We start from the raw sequence: 18,578 nt of genomic DNA, 5'->3' as shown, positions 1-18,578 counted from the left end.
CCGTCCTATAAAGGCAAGCATACCATATGTCTTCTTCACCACCTTCTCCACCTGTGTTGCCACCTTCAAGGAATTGTGGACACCTAGGTCCCTCTGTGTTTCTATACTCCTGATGACTCTGCCATTTATTGTATAACTCCTCCCTACATTATTTCTTCCAAAATGCATCACTTCGCATTTATCCGGATTAAACTCCATCTGCCACCTCTCCGCCCAATTTTCCAGCCTATTTATATCCTGCTGTATTGCCCGACAATGCTCTTCGCTATCCGCAAGTCCAGCAAGTAGAATTAGAAAAATTTGTTTGAAAAATGGCTCCCATTTCTGGTCTCGTTTTGGCTGGTATATTGTAGCATAGGTGTCATGTGAAAGGGATGTGTGCTCACTAAACTGCTCATGGAAGGTTATGAAGCTATTGAGACATTTTGGGAAATATCCAGAAGTTAACCATATTACTGGAACAGATAGTTAGAGGAGTGTACTTTTTCTTTATTTGTTTTACTGAATGTGGGTGTCTCTCTGGCTAGGCCAGCATTTATTGACCATCCCTAATTGTCCTTGAGAAGGTGGTAGTGAACTGCCTTCTTGAACTGCTTCAGTACCTGAGATAGGCACACCCACAGTGCTGCTCGGAAGAGAGTTCCAGAATTTTGACCCAGCGACAGTGAAAGAATGGCAATATATTTCCAAGTCAGGTTGCTGATTGGCTTGAAGGAGAACTTCCAGGTGGTGGTGTTCCCAGGTATTTTCTGCCCTTCTAGATGGCGGCAGTGGTCATGGATTTGGAAGGTTCTGCCTCAGGAACCTTGGTGAGCTCTTGCAGTACATCTTGTAGATGATACACACGGCTGCCACTGTTCGTCGGATATCGAGGGATTGAATGTTTGTGGAAGGGGCAGCAATCAAGTGGGTTGCTTTGTTCTTGATGGTGCCGAGCATCATAAGTGTTGCTGGAGCTGCACTCATCTAGGCAAGTGAAGAGTAATCTATCACACTCCTGACTTGTGTCTTGCAGATAGATGGTGGATAGACTTTGGGGAATCAGAAGGTGAGTTACTTGCCGCAGCATTCATAGCCTTTGATCTGCCCTGGTAACCACAGTATTTATATGGCTAGTCCAATTCTGTTTCCGGTCAATGGTAACGCCCAGGATGTTGACAGTGGAGATTCAGCGATGGTAATGCAATTAAATGTCAAGGCATGATGATCAGATCCTCTCTTGTTGAAGATGGTCATTGCATCGCACTTGTGTGGCGTGAATGTTACTTGCCATTTCAGCTGAAGCCTGGATATTGTCCAGGTCTTGCTGCATTTGGACATGGACTGCTTCAGTATCTGCCAAGTCACAAATGTTACTGAACATTGTGCAGCGAATATCCCCACTTCTAAGCCAACGATGGAAGGAGGTTCATTGATGAAGCTTTTGAAGGTAGTTAGGACTAGGACACTACCCTGAGGAACTCCTGCACAGGTGTCCTGAGGCATAAATGATTGACCTCCAACCACCACAACCATCTTCCTTTGTGCTAGGTATGACTAGCCACCAGAGGGTTTTCCCTCGATTCCCATTGACTCCAGTTTTGCTGGGGCTCCTTGATGCCATACTCAGCCAAATGCTGCCTTGATGTCAAGGGCAGTCACTCTCATCTTATCTCCGGTGTTCAGCTCCTTTGTCCATGTTTGAAACAAGGCTGTAATGAGATCAGGAGCTGAGTGACCCTGGTGGGAACTGACTGACTATGGGCAAGTTATTGCTAGTAAGTGCTGCTTGATGGCCCTGTTGTTGACCCCTTCCATCACTTTCATGATGATCAAGAGTGGACTGATAGTGGTAATTGGCTGGGTTGTATTTGTCCTGTTTTTTTATGTATAGGACATACCTGGGAAGTTTTCCACATTGCCGGGTAGATGCCAGTGCTGTCACTATATTGAAACAGCTTGGCTAGGGGCGCGGCAAGTTATGGAGCACAAATCTTCAGTCTTCAGTACAATTGCTGGAATATTGTCAAGGCCCGTACTTTCAGCCGTTTCTTGACATCATATGGAGTGAATTGAATTGGCTGAAGACTGACATATGTGATGCTGGGGACCTCCAGAAGAGGCCGAGATGGATCATCCACTCTGCACGTCTGACTGAAGATTGTTGTAAATGCTTCAGCCTTATCTTTCACATTGATGTGCTAAGCTGCTCTTTCAATGAGGATGGGGATATTTGTGGAGCCACCTCCTTCAGTGAGTTGTTTAATTGTCTACTACCGTTCACAGCTGAATATGGCACAACTGCAGAGCTTAGATCTGATCTGTTGATTGTGGGATCGCTTAGCTTTACTGTTGGGAACAGATCAGAAATCCCAAATTATGTTATGAAGCCTGCCTAGACCCCAACTATTTTTTTTATCATTTCAGCATTAGTGTGAGCATAAGGTACTTCACTCCAGGTATGATTCTGTTGACACACTATAGGAAGCTTTTATCAAAACAAAGTCCAGAATTTTACCGACATGCCCACCCCGATTCCAGGGGCTGGCAAGGCTTGGAGAACGGCATTCTCCATTGGCCTCAGGCGGGATCATACAAACATCGGGCAGACATGCCGGTAAAATTCCGCCCAGAATCACTCTTGGTGATGGATATTGGAGTACATTCTGTACCCTTGCCACTCTGCCTTCCCCAATTTTGGAACAAGCCCTCAGATTTAATAAGGAGGACTTTGCAGGGTCGACAAGCCTGGGTTTATCATTGTCCTTTCCAGTCAATGCCAGGTGGTTTCATTTCTTTTTGTTTCCTTAGTAGCGGTTGAATACAACTGAGTGGCTTGCTAGGCCATTTCAGAGGGTATTTAAGAGTGAACCACATTAGTATGGTCTGGAATCACGTGTAGATCAGACCAGGTAAGGATGGGAGATTTCCTTCCCTGGAGAACATTAGTGAACCAATTGGGTTTTTATGACAATCAACAATGATTTCATGGTCATTCGACTTTTAATTCCAGATGTTTCATTGTGTTTTTAAATAATACCATCTGCCATGATGGGGCTCGAACCTGGATCCCCATGGCATTACACTGGGTCTCTGGATTACTAAACAAGCGACAGTACCACTGCCTCCCCGCATGTATTAACCAATAGTGCAATAAACACTACATTGTTGGACATCCATAAGCCTCTTTATTAACTATACCCACTAACAGCTGTTCCATCCGTCAAGATTTTCTTTAAATCCTGAGATTTGTGGCCATGGAATTTGGCTTTGTGCCCAATTTGGTGCTGTGGATGTCGTTTTGGACTCCAAAATGTCACCTGTGGTATATGTATACACTTCTGTTTGGCCATTCTGAATGGCATTTTGGTAAGGTTATTAGTGCATGCTCTTAGGCAATGTCTGCTGAAAGTGAGCTTATATTTACATTTCAAAAAGCACAGCTGTGGCCTAGCGGCTGTCATGGGTTGGAGGTGGGGGTATGGCCCCTGCCAGGATTCCTCAGGTCCTCAATAGACTACCTATTAACAATAATTGGTCATAATTGGCTGCTCACGACTTGCTGGAGGGTGGTAGCTGATCTAACACCCTTATTCAAAGTGGCTCATGATCATGGCAAGATTGTGTGGCCATGCACTTCCACCCAAGTCCCTGTCTCTCCAAAATATCTAGCCCAAGGTATCTGTCTTCCATGTGTACTTGCCTGTTCTGGTGCTTCTGTGCAATTGTAGCCTTGTGGCTGTGGTGGAAGGTTGCTGATGTTTAATGGGGGAGACTACAGATGACTTTGGGGGATTATCCAGAGCATCTCTGGTCCTAGAAGGCACAACACCTACTTCTGCATGGATAGCAGCTGACTGACAGGCAATGGCCAACTGATAGTTGTGAGGGGATGAATCCTGTCATCAGTTGGCTGTTTAATTGTGTTTGGATTCGTATTAATAGGGATTCATTTGTGCTCCTATATACATATATACATAGGGAGAACAGAGAAAAAGTGATTTCAGCAGACTGAAGTTGTTGGATTTGGAGGTGTGTGTTTGTAAATAAAAGCTTTTAAATGTGGGTAAAGATAAGGTTCTGGATTAAATTAGACAGCAGGTTTGTTCTCCATGATATAGCTGCCACTCCACCAGGGCAACACCTCAACAATCCTAACAATGTGTTGGAGGACAGTTGCTGGACAACAGTGACATCCTGCAAGCTGCTTTGAACATTGGTATCTGCAGCTTTTGTAGCTGAGTTTTAAGGCAGCAAGCTGAACTTGCAAGACTTCAATCTGTATTTCCACTGCAGCATCCTAATGTTAGATGGCTACTGCTTGTGCTGCAATGAAGACTCTAGGCATCAACCATGGAGATTGATGGATCCACAAATGCTCCCAAGGAGTTAGCCACTACTTCTTCCATGCTGGAGATGCTGAGCTTCAAGCTCTGTGCAATGTTCTGTACCAAGCTAATGCTGGACATTTCATGCTCCTTGACATTGACCATAGGTTTTCTGGCAGACCTGCCAGTACACCAAGAATTTCAGTGTATGCCCAACAGTCTTTTTTTTAATGCTACTCCATCAAAGTCCTTATCCAAATCTTCTGCAGTAGAACGGATGTGTGACCTATGTTACCATTGGTCAGACCACTTATGCTTGATGCCTCATCACGTGCATATCTTGCACCACTAAGCTATTCACTAAGAAAAGCACAGTGTCAGCATCTGAGGCTTGTGGCTGCAATTATGAGTGTGTGATAAATGTGATGATTGGTGACCACTCGATTAACAACTATTGGTTAATTAACTCAGTGCTTCAATATGTGTCTTCATCGTTCAGCTCTAGGGTTAATTCTGATGATAAAAGCCAATGTTCAGTCCTGGGATTCGTGCATTCCCGCCCTATTGGGCAATTGGGTCACATGACCCCCCAGACTCTTGCCCCTTTAATTAGCTCACTACTGCAGAGCTTCAATATGTGTCTTCATTGTGATTTTTAAAAATCACTGTTTTCCTTTCCTCTCTTTCACTTCCCCCAATGCCTGATCAAGTTGCTGTTCTTGTCTATCTAAATGGAAAAATGCACAAGGTTAGGATTGTGTTGAGTGAAGGTGAGTGGGATGCAAGAGGTACATGCTTTGCACCAGGTGCAAGTTGCAAATCAAATTGTGAATGAAGAGGAAATGGGTTGTGAGAAGGAGGTTTGTCTGAGGATACTGTGATGTTTGATTTCAGTCCCATCATAAGACAAGGATTGGCCCTGGCATTGTATGCTCCAATGTATTTGGGGGAGATGTATTCAACAGCGTGTGAGAATACAGGTGCAGAATATGACATTTTAATTTGCATTCACTGACCACCTTTGTAAGGTCTTTGAATGTATTTTGGCACTCAGGTCCTTGAATTTAGACTCCTGGCAATGAGCTTGGCTACCTGATCCACAGCCTTTGCAAAGTTTAACTGGCGAGTCTCCTGGCTCCCTTTGTGTCGAAGAAACCTATCCAGTTTTCCACCTCCTCCACCAAAGTCTCCAGTGCAGCACCAGAGTATCAAGGAGTCTGCTCCCTGCATTTTATATCTTTCTCAAATCAAAATCTCTTTTGGAATGACTTCCAACTCCTCTTGCAACCAAAATGCAGCTTCCCTTTAAGACAAATAGGCTAGATTTAAGCACTGCAGACTAGCTTGAACCTATGCTAACCTCTCAAGGTTGTTCAAGTCCTACCTTGAGTGCAACCATTTAACTGCTAGTTTAGTGCTGACTGCATGCTACGGTCAGGCAGCAGGCATGACCAGGTAGCACAAAGTTTATCCATTGCGACCCCTGTGCCTGTTTTGGGCTATCGAAATTTGTTTCCTTTTCAAGTATGCTAGACATAGCTTTCTGTATATTACAACAAATGGAAAAATATATCATACTGTGACTCAGAGCACTTGAAATAATGTAATTAAAAAATGTATATTGATATGATCTCATGTTTTGGCTTTTTGACCATGTAGCTCTTCTCTAGTGTGCAAGAACATTTTGCAAACTACCAAAGTATTTCATAAGAGACAAGTGTGCAATTGGTAAGGGAAGTTGTTTGGAATGGGCAGAGAAATGTGTGAAGGCTTGATTTTCACTTAGATTTTTGATTAGGTAAAATGTCTAACTTTCATATTGTCTGAAATCTATGTGCTTAATAACTTTTATCCCACCTTGACTCAATGTGTTATATCATATTGGTTAATTTATTTAACCATTAATTCTCAAAGTTACCATATCATGTGATTGAAGGACATCACTGAAAACATATTGTTGTAGCTACAATTTACCTTGCCGATGTTGTGATTTTAACTAATTTTGAATGTACACTAATGCAGGTAACAGAAAGATATTGGGCAGGATTTTCTGGAGACTAAGTGGAGTGGCAAGTGGGAAAGTCGGCGTGATTCTCGCTAAGCAGGGGGGCAGGTGAACTTCTTTTCAGCTCATTAATTATGCATCCCTGAGGAACACTGAAGTTTATGGCAGGGGCAGGCAGGAATTTACCTGCCTCGCCGTTACCTCATGGGACGGAAGGTCCTGGCCCCATATTTAAAAGGCATCCAGACACATGTTTACTCATTACAGGCCAGGAGTTCCATATTACTCCTCCAGAATCCTTGCAGCTGCAGCTCATACTGGAGAAGCTGGCTGATGTAAGCAATCACATCCTGGGACATGCCTCCATTATTATCTTTATGGTCATTTCTATATTAGAGCACCTTTGGCGTTGCACCCATGATTGAACCAATGCTCACCATTGCAGTGCTCCATGGTCGCCAGCTTCTTGATCTTCTAGAGGCCCCATTGCCTCTTACTTCTCAGGCGCTTTATCCTCGTGGCCTTGTGTCAACTGGAAACAGGCTCTTTGTCTGGGTGAAAGCCATTACCAAGGCAGGGTTGCCTAGAGCTTGCATCATTGACTCATCAGTAGATGTGTGAAGAAGTTGAAGAGATGCATTAAGTGAACATGTCCTTTACAGGTTTCCCTCTATCATGAGGCCAACAGACAAAGTCATATGCTCTTCACCTGGCCTCCATCGAGATGTGGCATGCCCTCCCCAACCCTTGCATGGAAAGGACAGCCTGAAGGGCCATTCGTATCCCCTCCATTCATACATGAATGTGTATTGAGTTGTTTCTCTTTGACGAAGATGAAGAGAGCCAAGTGCAAGAAGCCTCAAGCAGACACTTATCTGCTTGTTTCCATCAACCTCAAAACTCTGTAGAGAAACCATTGCATTGGCAGCAAAGAAGTCTAAACAAATGTGTCCTTGTCAGTATATGCATTCACCTGGAAGGGTGAAGGTTTGGAGTTGAGTTGGCTGCCCTTTACCAACTATGGCCCTTGAAGGCAGCCACCTCCCACCCTCCCTCCCTTCCTTCTTCCCTGACACTGACACTGACTGCATCCGATGGCAAATGGCACAGAATAAAAGGCAGCTACACACCTTGTTGGGATCTCAATGTTATGAGACCCATGAATTGGGAACAAACCTCCTCTAATGCAGGCTTCGCAATTGAGAGAAGAACACAGGTGTGCATTTTTGACATCCAGCTGCTTCATAATTATCAGGGTGTCCCTTTAATCAACCACTCGTGCTGACCTTGAACTTCACTCATGCAAAAAGCACCCTTCCCACTTCAAGAATTTGCATGTCCAGAGCAATTGTGTTGGTAAGAACAGCTTTGAGAAAATGTCACATGTAACTTTTCAGATAGGCTCAACCATCTTCTACCCTCTCCCCATCACCCACCAACTTCCACTTACCATCACAGATGCACCGAATATCACCATTCCTCTCCTTTGAACCTGCCCCCGTTATCCTGAACCCTATAATGATCCACATCCCTTCCCTTTCCTCTCCTCAGAGTTGACATCCGTTACCTGACCCTGTTGCCTCCCATTAGCTAAGTCTTCCTCCTCTGTGACTGACCTGATTGGACCTTCACTTACCAGACCCTCTCCTTTGATCTCCCACTTCCACCTTTCATTTGATTGTTTCCTACTACCACCAATACCCTGAGTTCTCCCACCAGGACCCCACCGCCAGCACGACCGATCCTGCCCTCAAAGATACTCCCCCTTTCCCCAGACACTCTCCCCTCCTCTGGATGCTGTTCCCATAAGCCTGCCTCCCCTGTCCAGCCTTGGGGCAGTTTGTGATACAAACACTCAATCTCTCGCCATCACTCTTAAAGATAGATGAAAGCAGCGTCCACGCAATTTGAGATGAAGTGAAGCTTGCTGGGAGCGCCCCACGAGAAACAGTCCATTCTAATAATCCACTGGGGTGGGGCAATTAATGTGGCGGGGGGGGGGGGGGGGAGTAATGCTGGTGAATTGATCTTTTAATAAGCATTCATGAGATGCAACTGTAGTTCTCAGCATAGATCAATGAGAAATTCTAGCTGCCTTTGACTCTCCATCACAGTTGGAAGAACAAAATTGCAAACTAATTTCCTGCTGGCGAGCAATGGACTTTTACCATCACACCAGATTTTGTGCCCCCATACAAGACGATTCCCACCACTGGCAGGAGTGTATAATTCTGTATATTATCTATTCAAACTTTGCTTCAAAATTCTCAACTATGAGCATAGAAGCATATTTACCATATAAGCTATGACAAAAAATCCTTTGCTGAATGTTATTCAGTTGGAAAATTAACATCCAAAGGTTTATGCTTTTTTTATACCTTACAGATGTGTGATGAGTTGTCTAAGATGCAGCATACATTTTGAAAAGGCCTCTATTCTATAAAAGCATTCTGCAGAACATTCTCAAATTGATGTATTTCATATTAGAATTGTAGCTTTGGATGTTATGACTTGCTTATTTTTGAAAAATCAAGATATCTTATTGTATACAAACTTAAAGATGCTTGGTATTGTTCTCTCTTGCAGCAAATGTAGGCCAAAGCAGAGTTCAAGGTGGCCCAGAGAGAAAACAGTCACTTATAGGATCGTCAACAGACATTTTGAAATCAACTGTACAAGCAGTGAAGAATTATGGGAATTACAGAAACTGCACAATTGTGCGATCTCATATTCCGCATGCAAACTATGGGACATGCATGACTCTGGCTCCAAAAATTTTGGTGTTCCCTCTCTTTGTTCAGGTGATATTATGGAATTGTAAATTTAATTTCTGATAGATTTTAAAGAAAAGTAGGAAATATTTGGTTGGTTTATGGTACTGTACACTGGAAAGCCTATGGTAATATTTTTGTGTGAACTTAACACATTTTGCGGGATAGATTTTCTTGAAAGTCTTGAACTCCTAGACCATGCTTGACATTGTACTTTAGGCTATGCTTGACATATTGCTAAGAGGGTAGATGAGCTTCTTGCTCTGATAGTCACCCAGGACAGTAACGCATCTGAGTTGTTTTTTTGGTGGACCCAGGAAGAGCACTCTTGATGCTTCTGTCCCCACAATAGTAACATTTAAACATGTCCTTGCTTAATTTTTTGAATGACCTAAACCACTCACTTTAAGTCAATGAGACAGGTTAAATAGAGCTATGTGCACTAAGGAATATATGTTTCTCTTTGCACAAAGCCTTCTGTTGGCAAACACGCAGCACTATATTAAATTGCAAGTAATATTGGTGCAAAGGGTTATTTTGGGAAGTACGCCTACACTCTGAGGTTAACTGTACTGGCTGCAATGGGCAACAGCTTTCTAACATCCTCTTCTTTTTAATATGCAAATTTTGATTCACAGTTAAGAATTTTGTAGCAAAGCTCCGGACAGAGGAAATGCTTTTAGCACCTGATCGGTTTGAACTTCAGCTGAAATAGCTGTGATAACCACCAAAACCTTTTGTTCTCTGGATGAAACTTGGAGCATTTAAGCTACTGTCTGGGTTTTTTTTAGCAAACTGTATTTTTCAAGTAACTAAACTACTCTTTTAAAAAAATAGGTTATGGAGGTTGTAGTTGCTAAAATGCTGGTAAGTGGTAACTTAAATTATCACACCAAATTGAAGTTCAATTTATCAAATTGTAACTAATTTACATGTATTTTGTTTGCAGCCCTTAGATTTGTGCAACCCAGCACGGACACTAGTCCTTTCAGAAAACATAGTTTTCCTCGATGATAGAAGTAAATCACACAAGGTAAGTTCTTATATTTTATCATGCAGAAATCAAAAGTTGCTTTCTTTTGTTTATATTTTCCATATTAAAAATATTTCTTAAATTTCTCATTGGTAATTAAATTAATTGTGATCAAAGCGAATAAATCATGGACAGTTGGAAAGAAGAAATAACTTACATTTATGGAGCATTTTTTTAAGTTCCAGACCATCTCAAAGCACTTCACAGTCAGTGAACTACTTTCAAAGTATAGTCCCTCTAGTAATGTCGGCAAACGTGGTAGCCAATTTGTAAAGAACGCAGTCCCTCAAACAGTAGTGCCAGATAACCTCTCTTTGGAGGTGCTGGTTGAGGAAATGGGAAAATTCTTATGCTCCTTTGCAAAAAGTGCCATAGGATCCTTTCTGCTGAGGCCGTGGTTTAATGTCTATTTTGAAAGATGACACCTCTTATAATGCAGTGTTCCCTCAATGGTCCTCATATCTTTAGAGTGTAGCTTAAACACCTAACCTTCTGACTCCGAGACGAACAGGTTAAAAATGAAATCACAAAAAAGTTACTTTACACCAAAATATGTGGAAATGTGTAATTACTCCAGAAAAAGACATACAGATTCAAAAGGTGACTAGAAGTGAGAAGGAATAGATGAGGCGGCACGGTGGTTAGCACTGCTGCCTCACGGCACTAGGGACCTGGGTTTGATTCCCGGCTTGGGTTACTGTCTGTGTGGAGTTTGCACGTTCTCCCTGTGTCTGCATGGGTTTCCTCTGGGTGCTCCCACAGTCCAAAAATGTGCAGGTTAGGTGAACTGGCCATGCTAAATTTTCCCTCAGTGTACCTGAACAGGCATCGGAGTGTGGCGACTGGGGGATTTTCACAGTAACTTCATTGCAGTGTGAATGTAAGCCTACTTGTGACGAATAAATATACTTTAAACTTTGGGAAGTTGGTGTATAACGGGATTTCAAGAAAAGGCAGTGAATGAGGATTAATGCTTTAAAAATAGGAGTGCTGCATATTTGATGGGCTAAGCAATGTAGTCTTTGCTTCCAAAACCTAGCTGTTTTCCATCAGCCTCAATTCTCAGACTGATGGAAGGAGTTCAGGGGCAGGGTGAGTGGGGAGAGGGTGAGAAGTGACCCTGATCGAGTGTCAAGCAGGACTGATTGTGTGTGTGTGTGGGGGGGGGGGGGGGGGGGGGGGGGACTTATTCGCGCCGGAGTCTGAGATTTCTGGAGCTCTGCACATGCGCAGTGGCCCCTTACTGTCAACCTCCCATTTGCTGGCCAGCTCAATCGCTGGCCAACCCGGGACCATCGCAGTGCTGTCCCTCCAGTCCCTGCCCCCCCACGGCCTGACCGCGGCCCCCACACCAATTCCTGGGCCAGCCCTGACCCCCCCCCCCCATCCCGGAGCGCCCCGATGCCCAGGCCCCACACCCCCAGCAGTGGCAATCCCACCGCAGCAGACCACCCCCCCCTCCCTTCAGCCCGTCCCAATTGCTGCCCTCCCGCCATCTCAGACTGATCCCAATGCAGAGTGGCAGCACGACCCCCCACCCCCACCGATCACTCCTAGGCCTTGCCCACAATAGGCCCACACTCTTGGCACTGCCCAGTGTCCAATGGGCAGTGCCAAGGTGTCCCCTGGACATGAGCACTTTTCCCCTTGGGCAGTGCCAGAGGGCACAGGTTGGCCCATGCCCAAGGGGCACCACCCCCGCTGCCCGGCCCCCTGAGGGGGCCCCAATTGCCCCCTCCCTTCATTCTGTTGGGATCTCCCGCTAGCTCCCCGAACGTGAAGAACTAGTCTGAACCCCGCCAGAATGAAGTACTCCTGGCAGGGTGGTAGATTCGATCGGGATGGTCCCGATAATCAGCAAATCTACATATTTAAAATAGATTTTGAAAAGGTTTAAATTACCTGCTTTCCCGCTGGTTTCCAGCATGGTCTGGCCGGCGACTGCTCGCCGGTTCTGGGAGATGCACATGTGGGCAAATCCCTGTTCAAGGCCGCAGACTCGTGCCTCCCGGCCGGACCCGCCAGAAAAGTGGCAGGCGCGGATGGGAGAATCGCGGCCCTCGTTTCAACGTTAGGGCTGGAATTTTCCCGTCCCATCTGCCACGGGACTGTGGAAAAGTCTGTTGACCTTGGGTGAGATTTTCCGGTTTTGGGGCAAGCAAGGCCAGAGAATCCCACCCTGGGCGTTCCCCTACATAAACTCTAGCCCATGTTAATGGTCCTTCCCCCACTTCCACCGCCCCCAGCCTTTCCTGCAGCTTCTTCACCAGTATCCTCATTTTCCATTCCCTCTCCCCACTCTGAGACCCCCCTCACTTATCTGGTCCTGGACTCCTGGAATGTAGACTTTTGCAGTCCCAGTTTTGTCCACTGCTGCTTCTGGCACTGCTGGGACTGGAAAGCTGCCCATCTGAGGTGGGACTTCCTCCCAAGTGAGACTTGGAAACCCCACCTCCAGTTAATTCATGTTTGTAGATTTAAATGGCTGTAGGGTCAGTATTATGGGGTTACGTTCGCTGTTGACTCTTTGGATAGCGGGAAGGGGAATACTACCATCCTAAAAATCCTGGCCATCGGTTCCATAAATCTCAAAGAGGAAATTTGACAACAGGGTTAGGTGGATTGGCCATGCTAAATTGTCCCTTACTGTCCCAAGATGTGTAGGTCAGGGGGATTAGTGGGGTTACAGGGATAGAGCCTGGGTGGGATGCTCTGTTGGCGACTTGATGGGCCAAATGGCTTCCTTATGTACTGTAGGGGTGATGCGCGATTGATTCACACGGGAGGCTAGGACGTACCCGGGAATAAAGGCTTTTATTCACAACAAAAATAGAGCACACTGCTTAACAATATTATCCCAGACTAAGGGCTACTAGGAAGTAGCAGTGACCTTTATACTCCTGTAAGATGGCGAAGCCAAACGGAGTGTACCACAGAACAATGCTAACAGGTGGAACACCCCAACCCTAACCCCAACAGTAACAAGAGTAACATGTACAAGTACCCATAGTGGTAACCATCTATGGTTCACCACAAGGGGTTCTATAATTCCAATTGCAGGAGCATATATTAGAATTATTTGAGGCAAATAATGCATGTGAATGTTATAATTAGGATCAGTTCATTGCCATATAGGTAATGTTGACATATCAGTTTATTATTAGCAGAATTTTAACTCTAAATAAATTGATTTTGAGTGAATTAAAACCTCAACCATTATGTTGACATTTAACCCAGTAATAATGTTGAGCTCACCTTAGTGTGAGCTAAGAAATCTCAGTTTTCTCAATTTTTAGTTTTTAACATGTGGGGCCATGTTTAAAAAAACAAGTTAAATGTTGGAGAGAAAGAATTTTCACCAGATAGTGATAGCATTGCATCAGTCGGCTTTGGCAGCCATTTTGCCTGGACAATCTTTGATATATCGTTATTTTTTGAACGTTTCCAGCTTTGGTGTGTTTATCTGTGAGCCATATGATCAGGCAGCATGTATGCATTTTGCAAACTAAATGGAGTTGGGGCTGCATGGTTCTGTAGGTCACTGTACAGAATGTGTAAATTGGCAGCTTTTCATCAGTGGGTAGACCGATTGTTCACAAAATGTGAGCAGTTTGTTTAAGTGCTGTGGCTTGGTTACACATTGCCCTCTTGCAAAAATCTAAACACGTGGCCGCATTTCACTTAAAGAAAATGAAGTTAGTGGTAATAGATGATGGAATATCTTCAAAACATTATTTCTGAAATATTAACAATGTGGAAATGCAGGCCATAGTCATGGTTAAATATGGTTCAGGTTATGAAGTGATTAGAGTTATACTGGTTTCCTTAGCAAAGCAGAGATATAATATCAAGTAATCTTCCTGCAGGCTTTACTTATTTTATATCTGTTCATGAGAGATTAAATTAATGGCAGGGTAGGAAAATGGTATATGTAAGCTAAAAGGAATGGATTGCACTATTTACTCTTTTCATGCCCAAGCCCCCGCCACAATATCTGCTACCTTTTACATAATAGTTTGTTTAATCACTGTTTGTATTTGATTACATTATACAATATGCTTATCTTATAGATCTTTTTAAACCAAATGAATGCTGCACCTTTTTTTCTCTAAATTGAATTGTCTGATTGTACATTTATCCACTTTTGTCAATGCAAAATCTAAAACTTTTTAAAATTTCAAAAGGAGAAAAATAAAACAATTATCCATCTTTTGGGAGGAGAAACTTATTTATAGTATAAACCTGCTATTGAAAATTGCTAAGATAATGGTTGTTTAAAAATTTTGTTATATTCCACAAAGCCAGTTGGTGAAGAATGTAACTGGAGCTAATCTTCATGGTTTTTGTAAGCATTTGTTTGCATTTGCAAATTACAAGTAGCACCTCCTAACCCCACAGTTACAGAATGTGTGTATTTATAGGTACACAAGTAAATCTCAATTCAGTGGATAAAAGCAAATTACTGCGGATGCTGGAATCTGAAACCAAAAGAGAAAATGCTGGAAAATCTCAGCAGGTCTGGCAGCATCTGTAGGGAGAGAAAAGAGCTGACGTTTCGAGTCCAGATGGCCCTTTGTCAAAGCTAAAAGGCATAGAGAGAAATGGAAAGCAGTGAAGGTGGATGGGGGGAGAGATACACGGAAAAGAGTCTGTACATCTTTCTCCCCCTCTTTTAATCTCAATTCAGTGCCCACCACTTGTCTACATCTAAACATAAGTCAAATAACTAGCATAAGTCATATAACTAGGGTGATAGAGAGGGTTTTAAACTAAATAGTGAGGGGCGAGATATCCAGTGAAAAGAAAATGATAAATTAAAGAGAGAGGGCAAAGCAAGGGACCAAGCTAGCAACAAAGGAATTGATAATCTGAGTGTGGCAACAATGGACAGTGTATAAATTTAAGCATGCAGATAAGGTTAGCGATTGCAAAAATAATAAAAATACAGAATTAAAGGCACTCTATCTGAATCACACGGCATTCACAACAAGGTAGATAAATCGACGGTTCAAATGGAAGTAAACAGGTATGATCTAATTGCCATTAAGGAGATGTGATTGCAGGGTGACCAAGGCTGAGAACTAAATGTTATTATTATTTTTTATTTATTAGCCACAAATAGGCTTACATTAACACTGCAATGAAGTTCCTGTGAAATTCCCCTAGTTGTTACACTTTGGCGCCTGTTCGGGTATACTGAGAGAGAATTTAGCATGGCCAATGCACCTAACCAGTATATCTTTCGGACTGTTCAGAATGTTCAAGGGTACTGAACATTTGGGAAGGAAGGGCAAAAAGCAAAAGAATGTGGGGTTACGCTGTTAATGAAGGATGAGATCAGTACATTGATGAGGGGGATCTTCATTAGTATTTGTACTTCAGTACATTAATGAGGGGGAATCGGTTTGGGTGGACCTGAGAAACAGCAAGGGGCAGCAAATATTGGTCAGAGTTGTTTATAGGCCATGAGACAGTAGTGATAATGTGGGACATGTTATAACTCAGGAAATTAGAGGTGCGTGAAACCAGTGTAATACAGTAATCATGGACAACTTCAATATACATGTAGAGTAGGTAAATGCTGTAGAGGACAAATTGCTGGAATGTATCTAAGGTGGTTTTCGAGAACAGTATGTTGAGGAACCAACTAGATAATGGCCTGTTTTAAATCTAACATTGTGCTATGAAAAAAGTGCAAATTAATAATATAATTATAAAGGAGCCTCGAGGCTCGTCCCAAAATCATAAACTCCCGCCCAAGATCAACAGACCATTGTCCACCCCTTGCCCGCTCTGATTCCCATGGTGGGTGGGGCAGGAAAATTCTGGCAAATATGCTAGAATTTTAGATTCATAGAATCATAGAAACCTTACAGTTTGAAATGAGGCCCATCAAGTCTGAACCGACAACAATCTAACCTCGCCCTGTAACTCCACATATTCACCTCACCAGTCCCTCTTATCCATGCATCCCGGGAAACTGAGGGGCAGTTTAGCATGGCCAATGCACCTAACTCGCACATCTTTGGACTGTGGGAGGAAACCAGGACACCCGGAGGAAATCCACGCAGACACGGGAGAACATACAAACTCCACACAGACAGTGACCCAAGCCGGGAATCGAACCCAGGTCCCTGGAGCTGTGAGGCAGCAGTGCTAACCACTGCCGCCCCACAATATGTTGTCGGTCAGATGCACATCCTTAATCTCCCTTCTACCCAATATTTAAGTTGCATTGTTGTGGAATCGAGTTCAACTATGTCTTCACGTATATGTGAAAGTGATTTAGTTCAATCTGAAACTAGGGTCTTAAATCTAAAGAAAAAAAATCAGAAAGGTATGAGGGGCAAAAAATAAATGCTGGCCAGCCAGCAATGTCCATGTCCCACAAATGAATAAAAAAATAATTGTTTGTAGTATATTGGGGAACCACATTGAAAGGTATGACAGTAGACAGGCACTGGCATTTAACGAATGAATGATTATTTACAACAAATTTACTATAGTTTGAGACACAAGTACCAGCAGGAAAGGTGATCCAATCATGGCTAACAAGTTAAATTAAAGTAAAAGCAAAATACTGAAGATTCTAAAGATCTGTAATAAAAGCAAAAGGTGCTAGAAATACACATTGGATCTGGCAACATCCGTGGAGAGGGATATGGGCATTTCAAGTTCAATATGACTTTACTTTGACCTCAGAGGCAGAAATGAGAGGGGTTTTCTGCTATTAAATAAGATGGAGGATCAAATGAAGCAGAAGGGAAAGGTCAGGGATAGGTTAGAGGGTGAGGGTGAGACAGCTCTCCCAGCCAAAATTGGGAGAGCTGTCTTGCAGACTGGTCAAGCAACAACCTGACATAGTCATACTCACAGAATTATATCTATCACCACCCTTGAGTATGCCCTGTCACATCGGCAGGATGGATCCAGCAGAGGTAGCAGAGCAATGGTATACAAGGAGTTTCCCTCTGAGTCTTCACTATCAATTTCAGCCACCATGAAGTTTCATGGTAACAGTTCAAACATGGGCAAAATAACCTTCTGCTGATTACTACGTAAAGTGGCCCTCCAGCCCTGCAACACCCCTTTGCCCTGCAGCTGAGGAATCAATATGCCTCCATAATGAACATCACTTAGAGGAAGCACTGAGGATGGCAAGGGTGCAGGATATGCAGGATACATGTCCATCACCAAGAGCGGCTCAGTAGCACCACCAAAGACCAAGCTAGCTGGGCTCTAAAGGACATAGCTGCTAAACTGGGTCTGCGACAGTGGTGAGGGAACCAACAAGAGGGAAAAACATGCTTGACCTCATTTCACCAACCTGCCTTCCGCAGATACATCTGTCCATGACAGTATCGTTAGGAGTGACCACCACAGAGTCCATGTGGAGGCACAGTCCCATCTTAACATTGAAGATTCCCTTCATTGTGTTGTGTGGCACTACCATTGTGCTAAATGAGAGAGATTTTGAACAGATGTTAAGGGCAGTCTCTCCTGTGCACAAAAAGCAGGACATCCAACCCAGCCAACTAACACCCTATCAGTTTACTCTTGATCATCGAGAGTAAAGTGATGGAAGGAGTCATCAACGGTGCTATCATGCAGCATATACTTACTGCTATGTAAGTATATGCTGCATATAACTTGCTCACTGACGCTCAGTTTGGGTTCTGCTAGAGCCACTAGCTTCTGACCGCAGTACAGCCTTGGTTCAAACATTGCCAAAGAGAGCTGAACTCCAGAGAGAGACTGCCCTTAACATCAAGGCAGAATTTGACTGAGTGTGGCATTAAGGAGCTCTAGCAAGACTGGAGTCAATGGGAATCGGAGAAATCTCTCTGCTGGTTGGAGTCGCACCAGACACTAAGGAAGATAGTTGTGAATGTTGGAGGTCAATCATCTCAGTCCCAGGACATCACAGCAGGCTTTCCACACGGTAGTGTCCTAGACCCAACCAACTTTAGCTGCTTCAACAATAATCTTAATTCCATCATAAGATCAGAAGTGGGGATGTTTACTGATGATTGCACAATGTTCAGCACCATTCGTGACTCCTCAGATACTGAAGTGGTCCATGTCCAAATGCAGCAGGACCTGGACATTATCCAAGTTTGGGCTGACAAATGGCAAGTAACATTCGTGCCACACAGGTGCCAGGCAACGACCATCGACAATAAGAAACAATCTAACCATCATCCTTTGACATGCAATGGCAATGCCATCGCTGAATCCCCACTATCAACATTGAAGGTTGCTCTTGACCAGAAACTGAATTGGACTAGTTATATAAATAGTGTTTCTATAAGAGCAGGTCAGAGGTTGGGAACCTTGCAGCACGTAACTCACCTCCTGACTCCCCAAGGCTTCTCCATCATCTATAAGGCACAAGTCAGGAATGTAATGGAATACCCTCCACTTGCCTGAATGAGTATACCTCCAGCAACACTCAAGAAGCT

At 43.6% G+C, this 18,578-nt stretch overlaps 1 protein-coding gene across 3 annotated transcripts in view; it reads left to right on the top strand.

Annotated features, from left to right (window-relative positions):
* The window catches only part of rgs3a (regulator of G protein signaling 3a), a 253,454-nt gene that overhangs the window by 83,255 nt on the left and 151,621 nt on the right, over window positions 1-18,578 (top strand). For 2 of the 3 annotated variants that reach the window (XM_078226603.1, XM_078226604.1), the window contains 2 exons: window positions 8,899-9,113; window positions 10,033-10,116. In XM_078226603.1, coding sequence (XP_078082729.1) covers window positions 8,899-9,113; window positions 10,033-10,116 — 299 coding nt within the window. Of the gene's footprint in view, window positions 1-8,898; window positions 9,114-9,749; window positions 9,951-10,032; window positions 10,117-18,578 lie in introns of those variants that run through there. The other variant, XM_078226605.1, reaches the window with a different exon arrangement.

The sequence above is a fragment of the Mustelus asterias genome, chromosome 13, assembly GCF_964213995.1.
Source record: "Mustelus asterias chromosome 13, sMusAst1.hap1.1, whole genome shotgun sequence".
Taxonomy (NCBI): Eukaryota; Metazoa; Chordata; class Chondrichthyes; order Carcharhiniformes; family Triakidae; genus Mustelus; species Mustelus asterias.
The sequence above is the reverse complement of the archived record's forward strand: the minus strand, read 5'-3'. Positions and strand labels throughout refer to the sequence as shown.